This window comes from Tenrec ecaudatus, chromosome 2 (assembly GCF_050624435.1).
Source record: "Tenrec ecaudatus isolate mTenEca1 chromosome 2, mTenEca1.hap1, whole genome shotgun sequence".
In the NCBI taxonomy this organism is placed as follows: Eukaryota; Metazoa; Chordata; class Mammalia; order Afrosoricida; family Tenrecidae; genus Tenrec; species Tenrec ecaudatus.
This window is the reverse complement of record NC_134531.1, coordinates 48,383,530-48,407,407: the sequence shown is the minus strand read 5'-3', so window position 1 is coordinate 48,407,407 and position 23,878 is coordinate 48,383,530. Positions and strand designations below refer to the sequence as shown.

At 43.2% G+C, this 23,878-nt stretch overlaps 1 protein-coding gene across 2 annotated transcripts in view; it reads right to left on the bottom strand.

Annotated features, from left to right (window-relative positions):
• ITGA1 (integrin subunit alpha 1) overlaps nucleotides 1-23,878 on the bottom strand; it is a 203,102-nt gene that overhangs the window by 82,277 nt on the left and 96,947 nt on the right. For both annotated transcript variants that reach the window (XM_075541021.1, XM_075541022.1), the window contains exons 6-8: nucleotides 23,680-23,807; nucleotides 4,772-4,920; nucleotides 714-864 (exon numbers count right to left, since the gene is read on the bottom strand). In XM_075541021.1, the coding sequence (XP_075397136.1) occupies nucleotides 714-864; nucleotides 4,772-4,920; nucleotides 23,680-23,807 (428 nt within the window). The remainder of the gene's footprint in view (nucleotides 1-713; nucleotides 865-4,771; nucleotides 4,921-23,679; nucleotides 23,808-23,878) is intronic.

Sequence of the window (23,878 nt, the reverse complement as noted above, 5' to 3'; positions counted from 1 at the left end):
GGTATCAATCTTCCCCTGGGTATAGGGGGCTCTCAGCATAGGGACCCTGGGCCCAAAGGAAACACTCTACTTGTAACTCTTCTTCCTTGGTGGTGGTCAGACTCCTCCTTTTCTTAGTTCTCTCCATTTTTATCTCTTGTAAAAGAAAAGGTGGCAGAAACCACATACCAAGGAAATTCCCCTCACATCAGATCAGTGCAGGAAACTGAGGTAAAGGTACTGCATCTCAACCTAATCCCCAAGATTGGTTGATCATATCAGATCGCATAAAGGAAGATGATTACATCCTTACATGACTGCCAGTTTACCTTATTACATAACAGCCAAACAATGGAGAATATGGCCCAGGCAAGTTGACAAAAAATTTTTTGGAGGGTGGGATATGATTCGATCCATGACATCTTCCAAATTCCAGGCAATGTAGTTATTGTCCAAGAGACCTCGATGGTGGTGAGTTTTGCATCTTGGGCATTTACAATCTAGAATGTCTTTTATTTTCCTCCCTTCCATTCCATCTTCTTCTCTCTCTCTTTCTCTATCTTCTCTTTCTTCTTTCCTTCCATCCTTTCCCCCCCCAATCCTGCCTTCCTTACACGGAAGTGGAGCATCTCTCCCTTACACCCATGTGTGTGTCTAACTTTCATAAAATTATCAGGATACATATACAGTTCTTTCCTTTACTTTTGAGATCGAAAACCACCACAATTACTTACAGCTATGGAGAATCTCTGAATATTTTCATCTTCACAGTCTTGGATGACCTTACTCAGGTTGTGGTTGTCATGGGACTCTCCATCCGTCACGATAACCATGACCTTTTTAACCCCTCTTCGTGCACCCCGGGCTTCAGTGAATGCCTCTTGCCTGGAACAATCACAGACAGAAGAAGGACAAATGAAATATCACCTAAGATGAGGCAAAGCAATAAACAAACACAAAACACTGATAACTGTAGGTAGCCCAGTGTTCTCGCTCCAAGACCAGCACCCACACCCATTGTTGAAGCTGGAAGGCCTAAGGATCACTATTTGTACTACTTGCAGATTTATTCCAGATGAAGGGGAGGTCACCACTCTGCTAATGGCCACACACATTCATCAGACAAAGGGCTGACGAAAGGATTTGTTTTTGTGGACCGCTCAAAGGACGGGCGTGACGGGTGGACATATCAGAGCAGAGACCATGAGTTCTGTAACGAGGCTCCCAGTCCGTTCTTTCCGTATAAATAGTAACTTGCTTGTTTGACAGGCCTCTTTTCTTTTTTTTTTTCTTTCAGAAGCTTTCTCCTAGTCTTCCCTTGCTTCCACACCTACTCTGACATTCATGGAAGACATTAGGAATTCTTTGAGCTGAGGAGAGAGGAGAGTGAACAGAATTTGTATGTGGTTTGAATGTTTGAGCTAGGGGGAAAATATCAGTTATTGAAATAAAAGGCAATGGTTGAAGTCAGTGGCCTGGCAGCTGAGCAGAGTTAAATGCATCAAGGATGGCGTGGGCATCTCTAAGGGATTTAGGTAGAATTCGGTTGTAGAACACAGAATAATAAGCGTGCGAAGGTGGAGAAATGGAGCAGAAGGAACATGACTAGAACCTGACTGCAAACAAAGTAATTGAAATTTTATCCAGTAGGAATGGATACAGGGAGAGATGGAGAAAAGGGAGCAGTGGACAATTTTTCTTTGCTTCATGTGTTGTATATACATATAGATGTTCACTCTCCTCTAATATGTCCTTGGATCGACTCACCCTGCTTTCTCTCTCGAGTCTTGGATGAGAAGAGTACACCTAACTTCGCACTGAAATAACGAAAGGCTTTCCCAACAATAATTTAGAGTTTATGTAAAGTGAAGCGGCCGTGTGTTAAATAATCCCTTTACTACTTTACTTTGGCCGTGAGGACAAAGATTTGCAGGTTTGAACAGGCCAGCAAAACACTTAAGCTAACATTCCACCATCGGGGCCGAGCATGCTAGCTAGGCCGTAGCTGCACAGTGAATCCACAGCAGCAGGCACCGTGGGAGCAGTGGCATGGACTCTGGCGGCCCCGTGGACAGAGGGCATCGTTACTGTGAGGCAAGTTGGGGCTTGTGTATCAGATCATCAAGTTTGCATTCACCGCTTTAAACCACCTGTCACACCTCTCAATGGTTTGCTGTTTCTCTCCCCACACCCCCTTTGGTCCTATCTCCTTAGAGTACGCTATCTTTCCCTTCACCAAAGTGAACACCTATTTGAGGACAAAGGGTATTTTATCTGTGATTATTTTTTTTCCTTTAAAAGGACTTGAAGTAAGCCTGACGAGATGTTAAAAAATCTCCATCCTGTTCCGTAGATGTGCAGGATTTTACATGTACCTGCCTGAAGGGCCACAATGTGTACAATTTTACTGTAGTACTCTTTATATGTTTCTATTTTTCTTAAAATTTTCAAAATTAAAAAGCATTTTTTTCTTTAAAAAAATACAACATGGATCATGGAGGGAGGGACAGGGCATGTGTGTGCTCTTAACACCACACAGAGCGATGTTCTCGTAGAGTAGTCTTTCAAACAATGGAAATTGGTATCATATGAGAGTCAACCCTAATTCCTTACTTCTAATTCCTTAGACGATCATCAAAATGCCTCATTCTCTGAAAGATCAAGGCCATAATTGAATGAACATCAGCAGACGGAGATGATTAAAAGCACTTTCTTGTACAAAAGCTGAAAGCTGGAACCAGGGCTGGCTTTAGATGATGTCAGAGCAGCTACTGGCTGAACTCTGTAGCACATTCTTGTTTTTAAAATATATTCCTCATCACATTGCTCATGTCTCCAAAACACTAGCATCCAATGCCCTTTCTTAGAACTAAGCAGTGACCTCTCTGCCAGTAATTTAAACTTCAAATGTTCCAGAAAGTTCCCTTTTCTAGGGGCAAGAAAAATTCAGTCTTAGAATTAAATACTATAAGCCTATTTATCAAAAGGGAAGAAAATGTGGTGTATGGAGAAGAACACCAAATGTTTCATGAATTGAAATACACTGCAATGAGGTAAACAATCCTAAAACATTTAAAATAGTGTTTGCAACCAGGCCTGCTTGCAAGAGACTCTGCATCAACTGAAAACATGCTTAAAGTGTTAAAAAAAAAAAAAAAAACCCCGACCGGGTTTGGGTCCGGCAGAGTCGCCAAAAACAACAAAATAAAACAAAACAAAAAAACCCCAAATGTACAAGAAGAAAACTTATTAACAGCATAAGTTTTTCATTTATATTCAAAATTCCCTAATCTCTGTACCCCACAGCTAGACACTTTGTGAAACGCTTAGGCGCAAACCATACAGGGACGTGGTGTTTAGCGCAGTATTTATGCATGAGCAAAAGCAGCCAGAATAGTTCTCCAGTTCGTTTTCAAAGATGAATATTCATTCCTAAGTGGCTGCTTTTGGAAAATGCACAGCTCCCTACAGACTCAGACCTTTCAAAGAAGGCTTCGATTTACTTTGAATGTGCAGTCACCTTTAGTCAATTATTTCAGAGGGTGCTTGCAGTGCACCTAGATTTGTGCAGCTTGTGCATGCAAACTGTGACCCTGCAGGCAGGTATGTGTAACCGGACCCCAGCTGCTTGCGGTGATTTTCTCCTGGGGACCATGTAACTAGAACCGCATGCTTTTCTAACATGCAAGAGTCTAAAGCTGCACATGAAATGTTTAAATGTTGGACTATCTGACCTTGTCTTCAGTGTATCCATACTGATGATTTTAACACCCTTAAAGCACTGACCTTTGAAGGTGGGAAAAGTGAGAGCATGGATATTAAGCTCTTCAGAAACTACAGAGAAAGAGAGATAGAGAGAGAGAGAGAGAGAGAGAGAGAGAGAGAGAGAGAGAGAGAGAGAGAGAAAAGAGAGAGAGAGCAGAAACTGAAGACATGCAGCAGATTTCTTAATATCAGCTAAGCTATTTTTTTGATTCCCATGATTTGGGGTATTGTTTTTTGTTTGTTTGTTTTTTCATGCAAGAGGCTAGAAGCTTTCATTGTGACGCAGGGAGAGACAGGTGGCGAGAAGAGCTGAAGATGGGCTACGAGAAGGGAGGGATAGTACCACGCTCCATATTGGGAGAGAAGAACAGATCTGGTGAGATGTGTGAAATGTCATCCAACCACAGTGTACGTTATGTGCTTTCCGTGAGAACTGTTTGAGAGGAAGAAGAAAGGATGTCAAGGGGAAGGAATTTAGAGAAAATATGGGAAAGGAAAGAGATCATTCTGGATGTCCAGATCCTTGCAACTTCTTTCAATCTGGGAACCAAACAAAAACCAGCCGGAATAAGGCAATATTTTATTTGGCTTCTCCAACGACATTTTTTGACATCTTCAACAATGTCAAGTAGACTCTGAAAAAATATATCGACTTCATGTTAATCTTTTTTTTCTATAACTGAGACTCTTAGAGTCTAAAAACAAAGAATAAAGGGAAAATATAGTCACTAATACAAAGACTTGGTACTCAAGAATCAGATCCAGTAGACTGAAGTAAGTGTACACCTGAATCTCCACCAATTAAAACTCTTGGGCTAATAGGCAAAGAAGAGAAGACTGATGAGATAGTACCCTAAGTAAACTTGATCGGGTTTCTACTTACTAGTTAATTGATGAGCTAGATCTGATTTTTTAAATGGCTTGAATGTATTACCAAGGTAAATTTTCAGTCAACACATCAAGGGGCTAAACGATGAACAGTTACTTTTGCAGTCTTGTACTTGGGTTTATTTTTTCATACATATACCTTGCTGTGTCTATTCCCAGGGCTGTCATAGTCTGGAGGCCACCTCTCTGGATTATTTTCTTTGCTGCAACAAGTACTTCTTCCGTTGATGAATATTTGTTGAGGCTGAACTCATGGGTTACGTGTTCTCCATATTGTAAAATTCCAACCTGAAATACCAAGTCACTGAGAGTCATCCATCTGGTACAGCTGCCTGTTTTAATTTTCTTTAGTTTTAGCACATAGATCAGATGTAATGCATCTTAGTCTTTCAGAGGACCTGAAAAACCTGTCGGTTCACAAAGGCTTCTACTTTGACAGTAATAATCATTGCCATCCTGTGCATATTCATAACCAAAGAGCAAAAAACAAAGTATAGTTATAAAACTTTGGAAATGACTGGCTTATGCCTTCAACAGTTTTTACTGACTGACTCTGGTAGGTCCTGGGCAGACACGATGAACTAGATCAATCATGCTTTCCTGGAGTTTCTACGCAGGATAAAAGAGATTAAAGCTATGACCATTCAAATAATTTTATAATTGCAAACTGTGCAAAAATCTGTAAAAGAAAAGCTGTAGTCTGTTGACTAATTTAAAAAGAGAGGCTCAGAGAAGACTCTCAGAAATAATATTTAAGTTGAGATTGCAGGGTTGTTAATGTGCAGAGGACAGTGGGCTGTTCTGGCTGAAACCTGAGCTTAGGGACAGTACGCTACACAAAGGTGGGAAGAGGTGGAGAAGGGAAAGAGATAGGTTTATCCTAGGGATGGAAAGAGAGGCAGAGATCCTGTCCCAAGGCTAATGACAGTGGAGCAGAAGGGAGATGAGGCTATAGAAGTAAGCAAGGTGAGTGATGTGCAGAGGAATTTGGGGGGCATAAGTGGGTTGACCTCAATTGCTAACAGTTCTCCATTTGAATTCACCATGGAAGGGAGACCTGCAGAGTTGCCATCACAAAGAGGTCAGCCAAGGAAACCCTCTGGGGACTTTTACTCTGCCACACAGGGAGGAGCCACGAGTTGGAATCAACTCCATAGCAGTGGATTTTTATTTAGTTTTGGTGTCTCGGGGGAATACTTAAGGATTCCTGGTTATGATCCTGTGCTAGTCTGGGTAGACTAGAGAAACAAATTCATAGACTCTATACACAAGTGCAATTGAATATTGAGAAAACATCCCACCCAGCCCAGTCCAGATCAAGTCCATAAGTCCAATATTAGCCTATATGCCCGATACCAATCTATAAATTCCTCTCCAGACTCACACAACACATGCATTGACTCCAAACGCAGGCAGATCACAGACGAGTGGGTGGGAAGTCTTGTGGATCCAGTGGCAGTGGGAGCATCTCAGTGCTGACATGTGTCTCCAGGTGCCCCCATCCTCCCCGCCCCTCCCCAGCTCCAGAGCTCTGACTGCACCCGCGTCGCTTTATCAGGCTCCAGTGAGCCGTTTATCTCCTCAGCGACTCCAAATGAGGTCATCGAGCTGCAACCTGGTTGCTAGGCTAAACTCCACCCCTTCATTCTCAAGTCTCAAATTGACAACAGATTATGCAACTACCACAAATTGTCAGTTTGAAACCACCAGCTACTCTGTGGAGAACGAAGGGTCTTACTGCTGCTGTAAAGAGTTGCAGTCTCGGAAACGCACAGGGGAAGTTCTACCCTGATCCATGGGGCCACCCTGATTCAGAATCGACTCCATGACAGTGAGCTTTCTTTTCTTTCTTTGGAGGAACACTTAATTCTTTCAGGCTTTGTCACATTAGCCTTGTCTTCCTTTTTTCAAATCAGCGCTTCTCCCACCCAATCCCCCTTCTTTATTTGCTCTTTCCTTCCCCTCCTTTCTCCATTCCTTCTCTCTCCACAGATGAATTCTGCAAGCAGCATGCTGCAGAGACAGGCGGAAGCCAAGGAACTCGTGTCCTCCAGACTTGATAGCCCTTCTCCATACTTCTCCTCCCGTTTCTTTTACAGATATGCTCTCTTCCTTTCCCTTTAAAAATCCCTCCTTTAAAGGTTAAGTCCAAGCAAATAATGATAACAATCGGCATCAAGATAGTGAACCTGCCTCCAGATGACTGGGGATAGTGCTCAGCTTAACCATTTGATGCCATTTGATTCCAAACTAAGGACTTGCAGAATTCTTTACCTAAAGGAAGGTCTTTGTTATAAGAATTCCGGCCCTTCATTCTTTGAGTAGGGGAAATACACATGATAGCTAATTGCATCCCTGCCAGTTGGCAAAGTTGGCTCTGACTCCTGCCTGATCACCAACCTTGTTTCCAGTCTAAGTCTTCTTTCCTAGCATCTAGAAAGGGCCAGCATCTATCATCTTTCTGTCTTCCACTGCCAATGTTAGTCTGTTCACAACTCTTTAGGGTTAATTATATGCCTGTTTATCCATGCATTTTCACAGCTCAGTTTTCTTAAAATCCAGAAGCATTTTCTTCTATGTGCAGTAACAAATAAGAGCACTCTATAGTTGAAATAATCTTTGAAATATACAACATCTTGGAGCAATTCTTCTGTTGTTAAATAAAAATAGTATGCTTTGTTTTTAGTTTATAGTACATTTTAATTTTTAAAATGATTATGGCAAAATATTACTATCACATTTCACAAATGAAGAAACAGTGGATTAAAAATCCACTCTACAGTTGGTTGAAGGGATGTCTGTTTAATCCACAGCCTGTATCCTTTATCCCAGGGATCTTTGCGCCACTATACTCCCTCTCTACCAGACAGCTCCCTATGATCCTCTGATGGCCTCTCTCACTTAATACTAGTGTTATTTCAATGAATTTGTTTAGCTGTTTGTAGAGTGGAATGCATTTGAAGTGCACCATTGAGTCAAGCCTGACTCCTGGTAACCGTGTAGGACAGAGTAGAGTGGCCCTGCGGGGTGTCCTCCGCTATGCTCTTCATGTAGCCTGGTGAACAAGAGGTCGCCAGGTCTTTTGTTTCTCAAAGTGGAGCGTGGGGTCCAACTACCAGCCTTTGCTTAGCAGCTGAGCACCAAGTAGGGCTCCTTGAATACACCAAAGACTATGTTTCAATAAATACGTAAACAACAAACAAATAAATTGAGCATATTTCAAAATAAGAAAATGAACTTGTGAACCCTTCCCTAGTTCCCTTAGTTGAGTGTAAGACAACTCAGATATAGCAAAAGAAGCGACGCAAGTATAAAGTAAGGTATCTATGATACGGATTATACACAGAATGAGCATATGATTTGTCCCGTTCTTGTACATGTATCCCTGCTGATGAGAGCAAAGCCATCACTGCCCTGCAGGCTATTTCCTTGGATTTCAGTTAAACGTGATGACTGGTTGTCTCTTTATTACCCCTGCATATACTTAAAATTCTTTCTCCCAATGGTCCTATAGCTTTTGATCAGTGATCCAGAGAGACGTTGGATAATTATTAAGGGAAATCACACAGACTTGACATTGACTTTGCATACGTAAGCACTCAGTGTAAATGAAAGTGAAGAGATTTTATGTTACTTGGATAATCATTATCCTAACTCTAGGTGCCAAGATGAATAAATAACAGTGTGGAAGTTAATTGCTCATCCATTCGGGACACCGTAAAGAGTTTCCGTTTTGCTTTCTGTTGGTTTTGTTTGCTTAGGTAGGAGCTAATTAATTGGGAAATTTTTACTCCGATTTCTGTCATAACTCTTGAAAATTGTAGCACCTACTGGGACACTGTACCGAATGTTCTCGTCTCTCATTTCTCAATTCCTCAGTTTGGGTGATCTATCCCTCTACCTCACCTGTATCATCCATCCCAAAGGTTGTATCCTTAACTTTGGCCCCTGGAGAGACGGCAGCACTCATCTCAAGCTGAAGCATTCTCTCTGACCATGACATGTGGCTTTGGGTCCCAAAGTGCTACTGAATTGAGCCAGTCACTGACCACCTAAGACCTCTAATAAATCCACTGACCATCCCCTTGATTCCCTCTTCTTTCTGTAGGCCCCATGGTCCATCAGCATAATCATTAACTTGCAGACATTTAACTCTCCTCACCTTCCCCCTTCCATTAGACTGCCTTGGCTAACTCCCAGCTCTGCTTCGGTGAGGCTAAAAATTGCAAACAAAAAGCCACATAACTTTTAGGCCGGTCTCACTTCAAAGTTATGACCCCGAATCTGAAAGGTGGTGTGCGCAGCACTGCCCAACCATCCTGCTCCCATTTCCCTAGTGAGTGCGCTCCACGTCTCTTTATTGAGTTACATCACGTTCTAGACAGAAATCCTCAAGCGCATTGAACGTGTCTCACTTTTGCATGAAGCTGAGTTCGTCCCCAGGATACAAAGCTGCTGTGTGCCAGCAGGGTGCACCACTTGATATTCACAACACACAGTACATATCCTGGAGGACCTACTGGGGAGCTTTTGGATTATTTGCATAGCATGTATAGGAAGTGATTTAACATCTGGATGAGTCAGAGAGACATTTAATAATATGTTATCTCTTTCCTCTCGCTCTGCCTTCCTCAGTGTGTAATCTATCTCACATCTACAAGCTCATTCTTTGAAATTTTTAAGGTTTTATGAGAACATTTTCACTGCTGAGTTTCTCATCCCTTTGTATACTTTTTTTCGAATCACTTCCCATGAGATTCCCTTCAGATGCCTGCCCTTGGGATATTAGAACTGCTCTGTCTCAAAGGTTTAAAAAACAAAATAAAAGTACTTGGGGGGTTACAACTCCCCCCGCCCCCCACCTCCTTATGCTCCTCAACCATCTTCAAGTGCAGATGGAAAGACCAGACTTTGGATTCAAGTTGACACCATCAGAGTCCCTTCCATGAGATCAGGCTGAAGGTGGAAGTTGGGTGGAAATCACATCCTTATTTGTCCTCTGTTGCTCTTCTGCTGCATTCTCCGAGATCCCTTATTGTTTTCTGATGGAAAACATAAAATAAATACAAATCCAAGGTGCCACTTGAAATGCTGGGTCTCTAGATTAAAACTCAGTTCTTCCTCAACTCTCAGATCTTGGTCCGACCTTCTCCATTCACCAATCGACCCAGTATCCTTTCATATGAACTCTGGCCCATCTAATACCCTCTCTGCTCCTTCCAATGCTGTTAAATTCTACATTTTCTCTAAGAGTCAATTCAAGTCCACTTTCTCTGTACAACGTCTCCTACTGAGCTGCCAATGTAGCGGGCACGAATCTTTCCCTTCTATGGACTGAAGCAAACTTGTCTGTACTGCTCTTGGGAGGACTGCATTCTTCCCCACTGTTGTGTATGCGTGCTTTATCTCCCGACGACAGCTGTGAAGTTCGAGCAGGGCTGACAGGGTAAAGAGCACGGGCTATGTCACAGCTTTGGGTCTTCTCTTATCCCGTGTTACCACTGCTTTGCTTTGCTCAGAGTTGACCCCCATGCATTCTTATTAGATGACGAGTACATTTCACATAACCAAGTGGAAAAACTGAGATAGCAGACAAATAATGATAAGCAGGAAAAGAGTGATACATGTGGGAAATGAGAAGAGTGGGCAGTGGAAATTCAAGTCTCAGGGAAATGACATTCTGTGTAAGTCCTGGACTGGAAACTGGAGATCTTGTTTTCTTAGGAACCACACAGAATAAGATATGCTGTGAGTCTCCTCCCAGAAAAGGGTGCTATTTGTTAAATTTTAATTCAGAGAAGGGCAATATGAAAACACAAAAGTCACATAATAACACATTTCACTACCTCCATATATAGGGCTTTGCTGAGCATTTGGGAGACCTAGTTCAATAGAAATTATGTGCAAGCATAGCATAATGTGCAGGAATTGGGTGCAGGATTTTCCAGAATCTCTTTCTATATCTTAAGGAAGGTGGGAAGAACCCTAAGTTGCCCAAGCACCATAAGAGCATCAAATGGTGCAAAAGGGCAAGCGGTCCAGCTTCCTCCACTGCAATTGTCAGAAACACGCTCCTTTGAAGCTGTCCTCGAGATTCACCGGAGGACCAGGATTCGAGCACCCAGCCTGGGGTGCTTCTCCTTCCTGGGCTTAGCTGATGCCTCATTTACATGACTGCTTGTTAGAAGAAAAGCCTTTAAGACCCCCAGAAGGGATCCTTTCTGTTGGCTGGGCACCATCTAGTTTCTTCGCCACACATAGCTCCCACAGCGTCAGTGTGTGGGCGTCAAGGAGGGCTGTGCCATAAGAAGGAATTGTTCACATCAATTATTACTGCCCACAAGACTCCAACAATCACACATGCCACCAATATCCGCTAAATTAAAGTCAATGAATTACCCAAATGGCTGCGTTTGAAGTGAGCAAAGAATGAATGAAGAACATGAAACGTGACTCTTTAGAATTACTGAACGAAGCCCTTTCTGACTTAAACAATGCAATTCAGGGGGAAAAACTACTAGGAAGAAGAAAAAGAAGAGACTAACAATGCCAATTAATGGCTCCTTGGGGCTTGGCATGGAGGGTGGGCGACATGGACGCTAATAATGATGAATACAAGAATGAAGGAAATGTTCTAAAAATTGATTGTGAGGATGATTGTGCAGCCCTTCTTGGTGTGATTGAACTATTGAATTGCATGGTACGCGACTCGTATGCCAACAAAACTGTTAGAAAGAGTAAAAATGAAAGTGATGTGTCTCAAATACCCACTACATGTACTGGATCAAAGAGTTATGAATGAATGGAATGACTTCTTCCATTGTTGTGGTTGTTAGGTGCTGCAGAGTTGCTTCTGACCCACAGTGACCCTATGTTCAACAGAACGACACTCTGCCCCATCCGGCATCATGCACCCATTGTTCTTATGTTTGAATCCATTGCTGAAGCCACTTTGTGTCAACCCATCCTGTGAAGAGTCTTCCTCTTTGTTAAGTTATAGTAATTCCATCAGCACTTAAATATTAATTCACAACACAATTTATGTTTCTGGGATTTCATGAAATAATTAATATAATCAAGCCATGGCTTTTTTAGTAAAGTAATATCCTGACTTTTATGAGCCTTGGTGGTGTAGTGGTTACAAGTTAGGCTGTGATCCACATGGTCGGCAGTTCAAAACCACCACAGAAGAAAGACTGAGCTTCCTACTCTGTAAACAGTTAGTATCAGACACCCACGAGGGGTCGCTATGTGTCAGCATTGACTCGATGGCAGTGAGTTTATGATGACAACTTACTTACTTCTCTTTATAAATTTTACTTTATATAGTTTATTCTCGCCTACAATTAAACTTTATAGAAATGAAAAACAAAAGTGAATGAGATTTTTCTTTATTTCTGTGAGATGCACTATTGGTTGACGGGACAACAGCTCAGGATTTGTGTCTATCCAATGCATATTTCTGTTTATCAAACTGGGGTACAGAAGGAGCTCTGGTGGCAGTGTCGTGTATTGGACTGCCCACTGCACTTGCAAACTACCAGCTAGCTCCTTGGGAGAAAGATGAGGCTTTCTACTCCTGTAAAGCATTACAGTCTAGGACACTCACAAAGGCAGTTCTACCCTGTCCTGTAGGGTCACTAGGAGTCAGAATTGACTAAATGGCATTGTGTTTGGTTTGAGTTAGCTAAAGACGGGCTTAATATTTTATTACTATGCAGTTATATGTGATACATGGATTCACAAGAAGATTATCATGGCATAAAGAAATGAACACTCAAAGTCATAAATAATAGACATCCGTGCCAGGAAAAGGGTACCTGCTGCTTGATAGGATACACTGCAGTGAAAATGATCCAGGTTCAAAATGTCAAGCCTATGAGATGCTAAGTAATATTCCATTCATTTTACTTGTGGAGAATGTGGGTGATGGGAAAAACCAGGATTGGGGGGAACGTGACTCAGTGTGTGAACATCTGCGAATAGACTGTAATACACACATAAGCAAGTGCTTCGATCTGGCTTTATGCAACAGAGTAAGAGAAAGCGGTCACTACAATGTGATTTTTTATTACAAAGGAAGTGAAAACTCCCAGGAATTTTAGCTTTCCATTTCCAATAAGTTGCTTCCTTCTGTGCTCAGAAACACGTGGAACTCTGGACTGCATCCCATCCATAAGAAAAAGCCTCATAATCCTGCCACAGTGGAGTTCAGAGGCTACCAGGACAGAGAGATGAAGGGAACAAAGAAGGCAGCTGAGTAAGCTGAGCAGTAGGTGAAGGACATGTAGCCCACTTCAAGGCCATGGGAGGGGATGGAAGCTCCCTTGGTCATGGTGGGCAGGATAAACATAGAAAACTGCAGAGAAATAACACTTTGACTGAATCTAAGCTGTTCAAGGAGCACATCGGCCCGGGATGGAGAAGGGTATTCCAGGCAGAGGAAATGGTAGGCGCCAAATCCAATGTGTGCAGGGAAGACCCAGGGCAAGGAGCCACTGAAAGGCAGGAAGTGTCGGCATGAAGCGAGGCAGGATGTGGTGGAATGACTGGGGACGGGTTGTCAGATGCCTGTAGTCCCACTGACCAATACTGCAGGTCATAGGTTTGCCGTTTAGTATATGCAAGCAATACAAGGCTATTTCAAAGCTAGGAAACATTCCTAGAAGTAAGGGTTTACTCAGAAAGGCAGGGGTGGGCGGGGAGTGGGGCAGATGAGATAAGTTAAAAACAGCCATGTGTGAATGAATGTTCTGTATGACAATTAACACACATTCTCGCTCACTGCCATCAAGTCAATTCTGAATCATGACACATTAGGGGTAGGCAAGACAGATGATTGAAAATATTAGAAATGGAAAAGCATGTATATTATTCACCAGGCAACAATAGAATATTTTCAGTTTCAGGCTGAAGTCTTAATATACATTTTATTTTCAAAGAAATTTGGATAAGTAATTGATGGGAGGCGGGGGTGGAGATAATGGGCAGCAAAGATGTGAATAGCAAGAAGCTGCATCTCATACCCAGCACAACACTCAAACTACAGCCCGATGGACAAGGGTATGACTGCCTGGCCCAGTCAGGCTTCTTTTCCAACCTAGGAACAATGAAGCAGACTCATATTTAAGACTTCCAGGGAGGTGGCTCTAAAATGTGCAGTAAAAGGAAGATAAATAATATTCCTAAAATGTAATTAATTTCTCTCTTTCGTTTTGTCAGTTTAATGTTATGGTACACTTGTGATGTGAACAATCTAGACATTGTTCCATTAGTATATTTCATTTTTATATCAAGCCTCACAATTTACTAGTTTTATTTAGGGTAATGCACTTGTATTTGGCATATTTATATCATGCTCATTTATTATTAAAAGCAATGTTATGTTTAGGTATTGCAGATCAATAAGACCTCCATAATGTTTATACCGTCATATCTTTTATGGGAAGCTCAGAGTGTTTCAGGTTTGTTTTTATAGGTGGAGTTTTAAAAGGCAATTTTATAGCTTTTACTCTGTCTTGGGGAAAAGAAATTGGTTTGCAAAAACTCCTTAACTGTTTGCAAAAGTCTAAATGGAGCCACACAGAAACAGGGGTTCTCCTGTTTTATATAACAGGATAAATAAATAAAACTTATTTAATTAGATTTAAAATATTTAAAATTCAGACTTGGTGATGTTTTCATCACTTGTGTTGCATCTATTACCCTAATATGCTTACCAATTGTCATATGGAATACTTCTGTTTGTCCATCCAGTTCCCATATTATTTTTAGGTGGCAATTACTTTCTGGAATGTTCTAAACCTTTTTGAGACCATCCTTCAATCATAGCAATTACAAACTGACAAACGTGTGGTCTACAGAGAAGAGGTCACCATATGGGATCTTTACCACAGCACCCAGGGTTTCACAAGCACTCAGAGTCCAATCAGAATGCAGCCCTGTGGGTGCACATAACACCCACTATCTCTCCCCATTTTATTTACAGTGTAGCTCGTCATCTGCTGACAAATGGGAGAACAGATGTTTTATGGCATTTCTGATCATCCTTACTTTTAGAATGTTCCACACACAAAATGTCTTCAAACATCCAGTCAGCTGAAAGTCTGTCATTTAGCCTGAACCACACACGAATGCTCTGCTCGTACGCTAAAAAAACCAAACTATCTATGAGCAACAACTGCGAATAATCCTATCTAAAGTGAAGCAAAGCCAATAAAAGAAACATCAAAGCTTACTTACAGTTAAATCCTTTCCCCTGCTAAGGGTTCACACAGTCTGGGAGAAGGCTATTGCTGAGGAGGGGCATGCCTGGTCTTTTCTGCTCCGATTTTCCTAGTTATGCCCTTCAATTGCTAACTGTACTTTCTGACCTTTCAGGAATACGAAGAGGTAAGAGAAATAGGAGGAGACTTCAAAAAGTTCGTAGAAAAGTAGTATGAAAAGATGATGGAGTTTTTCCACGAACGTTTTGAAGCTTCCTCATGTGGGTACATACATTTTTATTTCACTGGGACTATCTCAAGGTGGATTTTCTTGTTATTAGGTCCTACCAGGTATCTTTTTGGTGGGTTCTTTGGACAGCTCCCTTTGCTGCGACATCTCATCTACAGCCTTGACCGGAGTGTGCCCTCATTGCTGTCTTCTTTAGGAACCAGGGAACTCTGCTTTTCTCGGCTGGGGCTCTCGCTCATTGCTGGAGATTCATCGGACTGGATGTAATTGGACCCCCTGCTGCCTCTTGGGTTTGAGTAGCCCGAGCTGATCCATGGCAAACACACAGTGTGCGTGCTGACAAACTGATCGGACAGGGTCAGTGTCTCTCCCTGACTCATCTACCAGCAACTAGAAAGCTGGCCTCAACTATGTGTACTAACTGTTCTAGAATCCTCTCAAGTCCTTTGTGTGACTCCACTGAAGTCTTTCTCACTAATTTTTTTCTAGAAAGAAATCTTCATCACAAATCTTATCAATTCCACTCTTAATACTCTATCCTGCAGGGGTGAGGAAAGGAGGCTAATTTATTGAGCTGCTAACCTCCAGGTTAGTGGTTCAAACCTACCAGCTGCCCCAGGGGACACGATTGAAGCTGTCTGCTGTGATAAAGATTTTCATTTCAGAAAAGTGAAGGGGAGGGTCTACTCTGCCCTCTGGAGCTGCTTGCTCTGCATTAGAATGGGTCCTATGGAAGTGAGGTTGGTTTGGGTTTGGTAGGGCTTGGGCGGGGGAGGAGGGGAGTGTAAGGGTTCTCTCTCCAGCCCTCAGCATTTAGTCTTGATGCCTCTTTGGAGGAATCTCTCTTGGGTTTCGTTTTCCATCTTGCTCCTTCAAAGACAGGCATAGGGGGGAATAACATAGCAGGAAGAAACATTTTCACAGTCCTGCCATTAGGGCAAAATTGGTTAGTTTTATTTAAAAATACACAAAAACAAATTTACTTGAATTATGTGAGCAACCAGTAAGAAACAGAAAATGTTTGTCAAAATAAACAAGTTGTCTTTACAAATAAAAAATTATATATACATATATAGTACTATAATAAGGTCACATGAAACCTATGTTTCTCAGTACACATTTCTTTGAAGAACAAATATCTTTTTCTTTCTTTTTTTCCCAAATATCTTTTCCTATGATTGAATTTTATTTGTAAAATAGCTGAAGAAGGGATCATCTTTAAAGGTAGTGTAAAGTGCTATCCTCAGTCCTATTAAACACAGCTTAATAACTATGTCTTGGTCAATTCCTTTTTTTCTAGAGAATTGCTTATGAAGCTAGTCATTGATATAACTTAAACCAGAATAGAAAATTTAAGTAGACTAAAATGCCAGTTATGGAAAGTCTCATTAAATATCCACTCATCAGAGAAAAACAGAAAAAGGTATTCATTTTGCATGTATTCATTTTAGGAATACATTATGTGTGCGTTTTAAACAAGTGTTCCTTCAAGTTCTGCTGTGAACTTGAACTGCAAAGAATGGTGCTGGCCCCAGAGGAAGACAGAAAAAGACAACATCAAAACCTTTTTGCTCTGGAGGATGCAAGACAGACGCACACACAGATGCCCCTCTACTCAAATCCAATCCAATACTTCACAAAATTTAACCTAAGGAATCCTGTGGGATATTTGCCTAAAATGCAGGCTCTATAGCCTCTTCCGCAACAATTGAAATCCTAAAGTCTGTAGACTCCAAGCACATCAGATATACAGAAGCAGAAAATCCTGGGCTGCAGTTGGACAACTACCGCATCCGTAAAAAGGGCAGAATGTAGGTTTCTTATGATTCGCTGCTGATCTAAGTCCAGCACAGTGACTGGGACCCAGTCAGCACTCAGCAAGTGCATTTGGGCAAATGCATAAAGGGTTATGTGCCATAATGAATGCCACAGGCAAAAGGTGGCATAAAGTTAATAAATAACATCAGCCCCCTCTCTGTAGGACGCAGGTTCCCGCGTGGAGGCAGATCCAGATGACTGATCCTGTGCCGCGTGGCATTCAGAACTCTTCCTCTCTGTGGAGTGGGTTCTTATACTGAGCTAATCTTGCCTAAGGAGAAGTTCACTTCCTCCCCCCACCCTCCCTTTACTGGTAGCATCTGGCCCCTGAGGGCTAACCCCATTCTTGTGAATATAAGCACTGTTCCCTCCAAGAGGGATATACTTCTCCATGAAGCCCAGCAGGCTGGGAGTCCTCTGGTGGACCAACAGAATAAGACCTCTTTTAGGATTTTCCTCACAGAAATACAAAATTAATTACAGTTCTAACAGCAAAAGACATCAAAACTGCAGGGTTGAGCATATAAGTGAATCATTGTTCACTATTTACTTATAAGATTGAGGCCTGGCACAGATCCTATGGGACAAACATGCAATCCTTCTTCAAAGACACCTTTCTGCAGCTACAGCCTAAACTGTGGATCAACATCAGGCATGCCACAGCTGCTCTGATATCTCAAAACATCCATAAAAATCAATGACTTATTTACAGTAAGCTTGAGAAATGTGTGGATTTTAAAGTGCCACCAAATATTATGAAATGCTAGAAATATAAAAATAGTCCACGAGTATTTCTAGTTCAGGAAAGGAAGAACTGTAACAGAAAGTTACTTGGGAAGGATAAAATAATTAGGCGGGAGGAGAACACATCAATGGAGCCAAGTGGTAAGGACAAGCATGATGGATTGAATTTTGGTGCTCCAAAATAGATGTTGGAATCTTGACCCTTATACCTATGAATGAAATCCTGTTTGGGAGTAGTATTTTCTTTGTTATGTTGATAAGGCTATGATAAACATAGGGTATATCCAAACCCAATTACTTTTGAGTTGTAAAAGAAGCGGATTAAACAGAAAAGGAAGCACAAAGAGAAGTTGCATGCCTGGTGAAGATCGCTGTGGCAGTTACATCATCTCCTGCCAACTTGCAAAGGGGTGGAGTCTAGCCTGTCAATCAGGTCACAGCTTGATGACCTCATTTCGAGGTACAACAGAGCTAAATAGCTCACTGGAGGCCAGATACACTCACTCCCTGCAAGACATTTCTGTTGAGAAGCCACATGGAGCTATGCTGATAGAGCCAGAGCCCTGGAGCAGGAGGAGCCATGTGGAGACCCACGCCAGTGCTGAGACGCTTCCACCACCACTGGATCCACAAGACTTTCCACCCACTGGCCTGTGATCTTCCTGTACTCAGTATCATTCCTACACTCTTGTTTTGGATGAGTCTGAAGAATGTACACACTGGTATCAGACGTACGGGCTACTATCGGACTTATGGACTTGATCTAGACTGGGCTGGGATGTTTTCTTAATGTACAATTACTCTTTTATATAAAGCTCTTTCTTATACACATACGCATGCCTATGAATTTGTCTTTCTAGTCCACCCGGACTAACACAATCACCGAGGAACGGAGGAGCATCAGGAGACAGCGACTTTATCCCAGAGCCCACAGAGATGCCTCCCGTATCGGAAGTGCTCTGAATTTGAACCTGTAGACAGACTCCTGCAGTGTGAAAAATCAATATTTGTTCGTTTAAGTCACCCACTTCTGGTATGTTTTCTACAGATGGAGATTCACTGTTATCGAGGCAGTTCTGACACCCAGTGACCCTGTAACACCTGGAAGAACTCGGTCTCTGTGGGTTTCGAAGACTGCAAGTGTTGAGGGAAGTAGAAAGCCTCGCCTTTCTCCCTCAGAGGGGACTGGTGGTTTCAACTGCAGACCTTGAGTTAGCAGCACAGTGTGAAAGTGCTATGAGGCACGGCTCCCTCAGGCAGAGGGGGAAGAGCTCTCATCAGCGATTTCATTGCAGGGACACCCAGGCCGATTAGGGATGCCAGCAAGAGTGCCGGGGCGCTGGGTGAGGGGCTTCCAAGGAAGAAAGAGGACAGCCTTGGAACAAAGGACACGGTCACAGATCTGCTACTACTCAGGCACATTGATGAAATCAGCTCTGCGACCTCTTGTTTTACTAACCCACCCAAGGGGAGGGTATTGTTTATATCTCCCCAGGGAAAGTGAGACCAGACTTCAACCCAGTGCTGCAGGGTGTGAATGCAACATCTCGGTGTGGAGTAGGGAACCAGTGGAGAGGTCTGGGAGGCTGGCCCCAGCACCAAAAATTAAGTGGATTCCTGCCCCTCCCCTGAGAAGAATTTGTTTCAAAGGACAACATTGATTCTGCAGCTCCGGAGAGGGATATATCTGATCAGAGCACACGGGAGCAGACGAAGGGGGAGGAGGAGAGAGTGTAACACAGCCTGGTCCACCAGGCCGTGAGGATGATGTTCCTCATTAGAGCAGCCAGTCCACAGAGAGAATAACATGGCTGGCCCCACTATGAGATATGATGCCCCTCAGTGACCAAAGGTGATACAGGGGACAGCACCGGAGACACAGTGTGGGAATTGCACCTGAACTGATCCCACCACACCGAGGCAAAGCACTGGGGGAGTGCAGCGGAACAACAAGGGAATGGAGTGGCAAGGTCCCCAGGATATGCTGAAAGTGGACTTTGGGACCAGGGCGTGGTGCCCCAACAGACTGCACTGGAAAACACTCCTAAGGGCCAACAAATGATCCTTGAACTAACTACAAACTTTTCTTTCTTGATGTGTTTTGTTCTTTGTCAGTGGTTTGTTGTTGTTTTGTTGTCTGGTTGTATACTGTTACTTTGTCGTCCTCTGTCTTGTTTTCGTGCATGTTATTGTCTCCACAGGTCTGTCTAAATAAGACAGGCTGGATGAACTATCTGGAGGAAAAACAACGGGATCGACAGTTCCGGGGGGACTTGGGATAAGGGGAAGGGGGGGGGTTAGGAAGTGGTGTTAACAAACACAGGGACAAGGGAACAACATGGGACCCAAAATGGTAGTGAGGGGGGAGTGGCAGACCTGGTAGGGAGTGATCAAGGGTAAGGTTAGGTAAAGAAGAGGTATAGCTGTAACCCAGGTGGGGACGGAGCATGGTAGTAGGGCAGGAGGAAAGTCAAGGGAGATGGAGGAAAGAGCTAGGAGTCAAAGGGCATTTATGGAGGTCTAGACAAAGACACATACATGCAAATATATATATGAGGATGGGGAAATAGATCTATGTGTCTATATTTATAGGTTAAGTATTAAGGTGGCGGAAGGACCTTGGGCCTCTACTCAAGCACTCCCACAATGCATAAATACTTTCTTTTATTAAATTGGCACTCTATGATGCTCACCCTCCCGATACAACTGCTGAAGCCAAAGCGGGTGAACAAGTAAATGTGGTGAAGAAAGCTGATGATGCCCAGCTATCAAAATAGATAGTGTCTGGGGTCTTAAAGGCTTGAAGATAAACAAGCGGCCATCTAGCTCAGAAGAAACAAAGCCCACATGGAAGAACACACCAGCCTGTGTGATCACGTGGTCCCGAAGGGATCAGTTATCAGGCATCAAAGAACAAAAAATCGTATCAGTGGCTGCACACCTCCATGATACAATCGTGGAAAACAAACGGGTGCATAAGCAAATGTGGTAAAGAAAGCTGATGGTGCCCAGCTATCAAAAGAGATAGTGCCTGGGGTCTTAAAGGCTTGAAGGTGAACAAGCAGCCATCTAGCTCAGAAGCAATAAAGTCCACATGGAAGAAGCGCACCAGCCTGTGCAATCATGAGGTGCCAAAGGGACCAGGTATAAGGCATCATATGGTATAAGGCATCACTATGGTATATATATATATATATATATATATATATACCATAGTGAGATATATATATATATATATACCATACTGAATGAAGTGGGAAGTGCAGAGTGGAGACCCAAAGGACATTTGTCAGCCACTGGAGATCCCCTCACAGAGGGGTTTAGGAGAGGAGATGGGTCAGTCAGGGTGAGATGTAGTACCGATGAAGAATACAGCTTTCCCCCAGATCCTGGATGCTTCCTCCCCCCAACTAACATGATCCAAATTCTACCTTGCAGGACTGGATAGGGCACAGGTTGTACACTGGTGCATATGGGAGCTGGAGTCACAGGGAATCCAGGGTAGATGATACCTTCAGGACCAGGAGTGTGAGGAGCGATGCTGGGAGAGTGGAGGGTGAGTGGGTTGGAAAGGGGGAACTGATTACAAGGATCCACATGTGACCTCCTCCCTGGGAGATGGACAGCAGAGAAGGTGGGAAAGGGAGACTCCGGATAGGGCAAGATATGACAAAATAACAATGTATAAATTACCAAGGGCACATGAGGGAGAGGGGAGCAGGGAGGGAGGGGCAAAAAGAGAGGACCTGATGCACAAGGCTTAAGTAGAGAGCAAATGCTTTGAGAATGATTAGGGCAGGGGATGTGCAGATGTGCTTTATACAATTGATGTATGTATATGCATGGATTGTGATAAGAGTTGTATGAGCCCCTAATATAATTTTAAAAAAGAAGACCATCCCACAAGCTGTGCAGAGACTCTGAAGTGTCTTGTGCTATCTGAGCTTTCCTCGCTGCGATCAATAGTGTGCGTGCGTAAAAGGGACAGAGGTTAAACCATCAATCCACCATTCCCTTTCCACACAGCGTCTTAGTGGAGATGCCTCACACAAGAGGGACTCCGCTGAACTCCCAAAGGCAGGAGTCACACTCCCCAGTCTCATAAGCAAATACGAAGCGAAAAACTCAGTGTTACTAGTGTGGAGTAGAAGCTGTATGAGCACCCGGAGGGGAAGGTGGACATCTTTCCAGAAAGGTCATTGACTCTGAGGGTGGTGGTCAGCGGCACGTCTTTCAGTGCGGGAAGGCTGCTAGTACACCTTGTGGTCTGGTAACTCCATGGCCAACAAGTGCAGAGAAAAACAAGTCCTGACCACCTCACCTCAAGGAGCCAGGGAAGTGCAGCAGTCTTCTTCTGCGGGGTATAAATCCGTTGTAGTAGCAAGTCACTTCCAACACACGTGTCTGTATGTTGTGAGCGTTTCCCCTTACACCTGGTGTCTGTTACACCTGGGTTGTGATTTATCTGTTCTTTTCAGGCTCATAGGCTGTGGCTGATACTGTTTGTAGATGCCATCGAGTTGGCACCAACCCACAGTCGACCCTCTGCACAACACAACGAAACACTGCACGGACCTGTGTCATTGTCACGATTACGCCCATGCGTGAGCCCAATGGCAGCAGCAGTGCCCCCCGTCTTGTTGGGGTCCTTCCTCTTTTTCGCCAGGGACTGGTCTCTCCTGACAGCATGTCCAGACTATGTACGGCGATGCATGGCCACCCTTGCCTCTAAGGAGCACTCTGTCCTTCTTCCAAGACAGATGGGTTTGTCCTTTGAGTAGTCCATTGCAGTTTCAATGTTCTTCTCCAGCAGCACAATTCAAGTGCAACTCACAGTCAAGTCTTCTATTTTTAATTTCCAAAGAACCTCTCAAAAAATAGACCTCTCAAGGGCAAAAGAACATTGGATTTGAGCAGAAAGCCACGTGCCCCAACTTGCCATCAACAAGCAAGGCAGCCTTGAAGAAGTCACTTAATTCTAGTGTCCCCTCCACAAATAAAAGTTTGGAGCTAAATTAACTCCAAGGCTTCCTTACTGCTTTGATTTTATGGATCGATGAAAGTTTATTTTAAAGGGGAAGGGGAAGAAGCCATCTACAGAGGACTATCCACTGTGGGAGCACAGCACCACGACATTTTTCTGTGAGGTTAAAAAATCCACTGCCATCAAGCTGGCTCTGACCCACAGCAGCCTTACTGGGCAGAAGAGAACTTCTCCGTAGAGTTTCTGAGACTATAAATCTCTAGAGACGCAGACTGACCTAACTTATGGGTTTACTGCTGCCATTTGAATAAGCAGCCTAAGACTGACCCCCGGTGCCACTAGGGCTGGTCACTCCCATCTCATCTGCAGTAGCAGTCTGCACTGACCACACTCTCTAGTCTGTACACCAACAAATGGCACAGAGCCAACTTCTCAGGAAAGAGGAGGGCCCGTCCTCTAAAGCACTACAGTCTCAGGAACGGGGAGGGGTCCTTCTGTCCTGCTCCATGGGGTCACTGCAGGGAAGAGTCAACTCAGTGGAGATGAGCACAATCTAGCCCGTGACTTTCCCTTCCTCTGGGAAACCCTCCCACCTCTGGCAACCATCGACGTCTGTGTCTTTTAGCGTGAAATCCTTTGCGTGTTTGCGTGGGGTGTTTTGCTTGCTTGCTTGTTTGTTTGTTTTAATAACAGTGTTCTCACGCAACATTTGTCCTTATGTGTTTGATGAATTTCACTCAGCACAATAATATCCTGCAGGTCCATGCATGTCATGAGATGCTTCACGGACTCATCATGACTGCTTAACGTTGGACAGTAGTCCGTTGTGTGGCTAGACTTCTTCTTCTCTTCAGAATTAAGCTATGTGTCTGTAAAAATGGATACTTTCTGTTCAGAGAACTACAGAAATAAACAGAGAAGTGAAATATAAACTGTATCCTGAGTGTCAGCATTAGCGATCCATTTACTTTCATAGAATTTTTTTTTACAAATCTGATCATTTTTAATCTTCATAACAGCAGGGATTCAAAGGCACAGTCCCTTACCTGTGTCTGTTTAGGCCCAATATCCATTCTTTTAAGGAGGTCGTTTAAAAACGCCGTAACACTGTCCCAAGGGTAAATGCTGTTGGAGCCGTCTAGCACGATGACAATGTCCAGCAGAGTGCTGCATGCTGTAACGAAAGGAGCCCGTTGAGCCAGTTGGAGTCTATGATTTTAGAGGTGTGTGCAGTATTTGCATGGC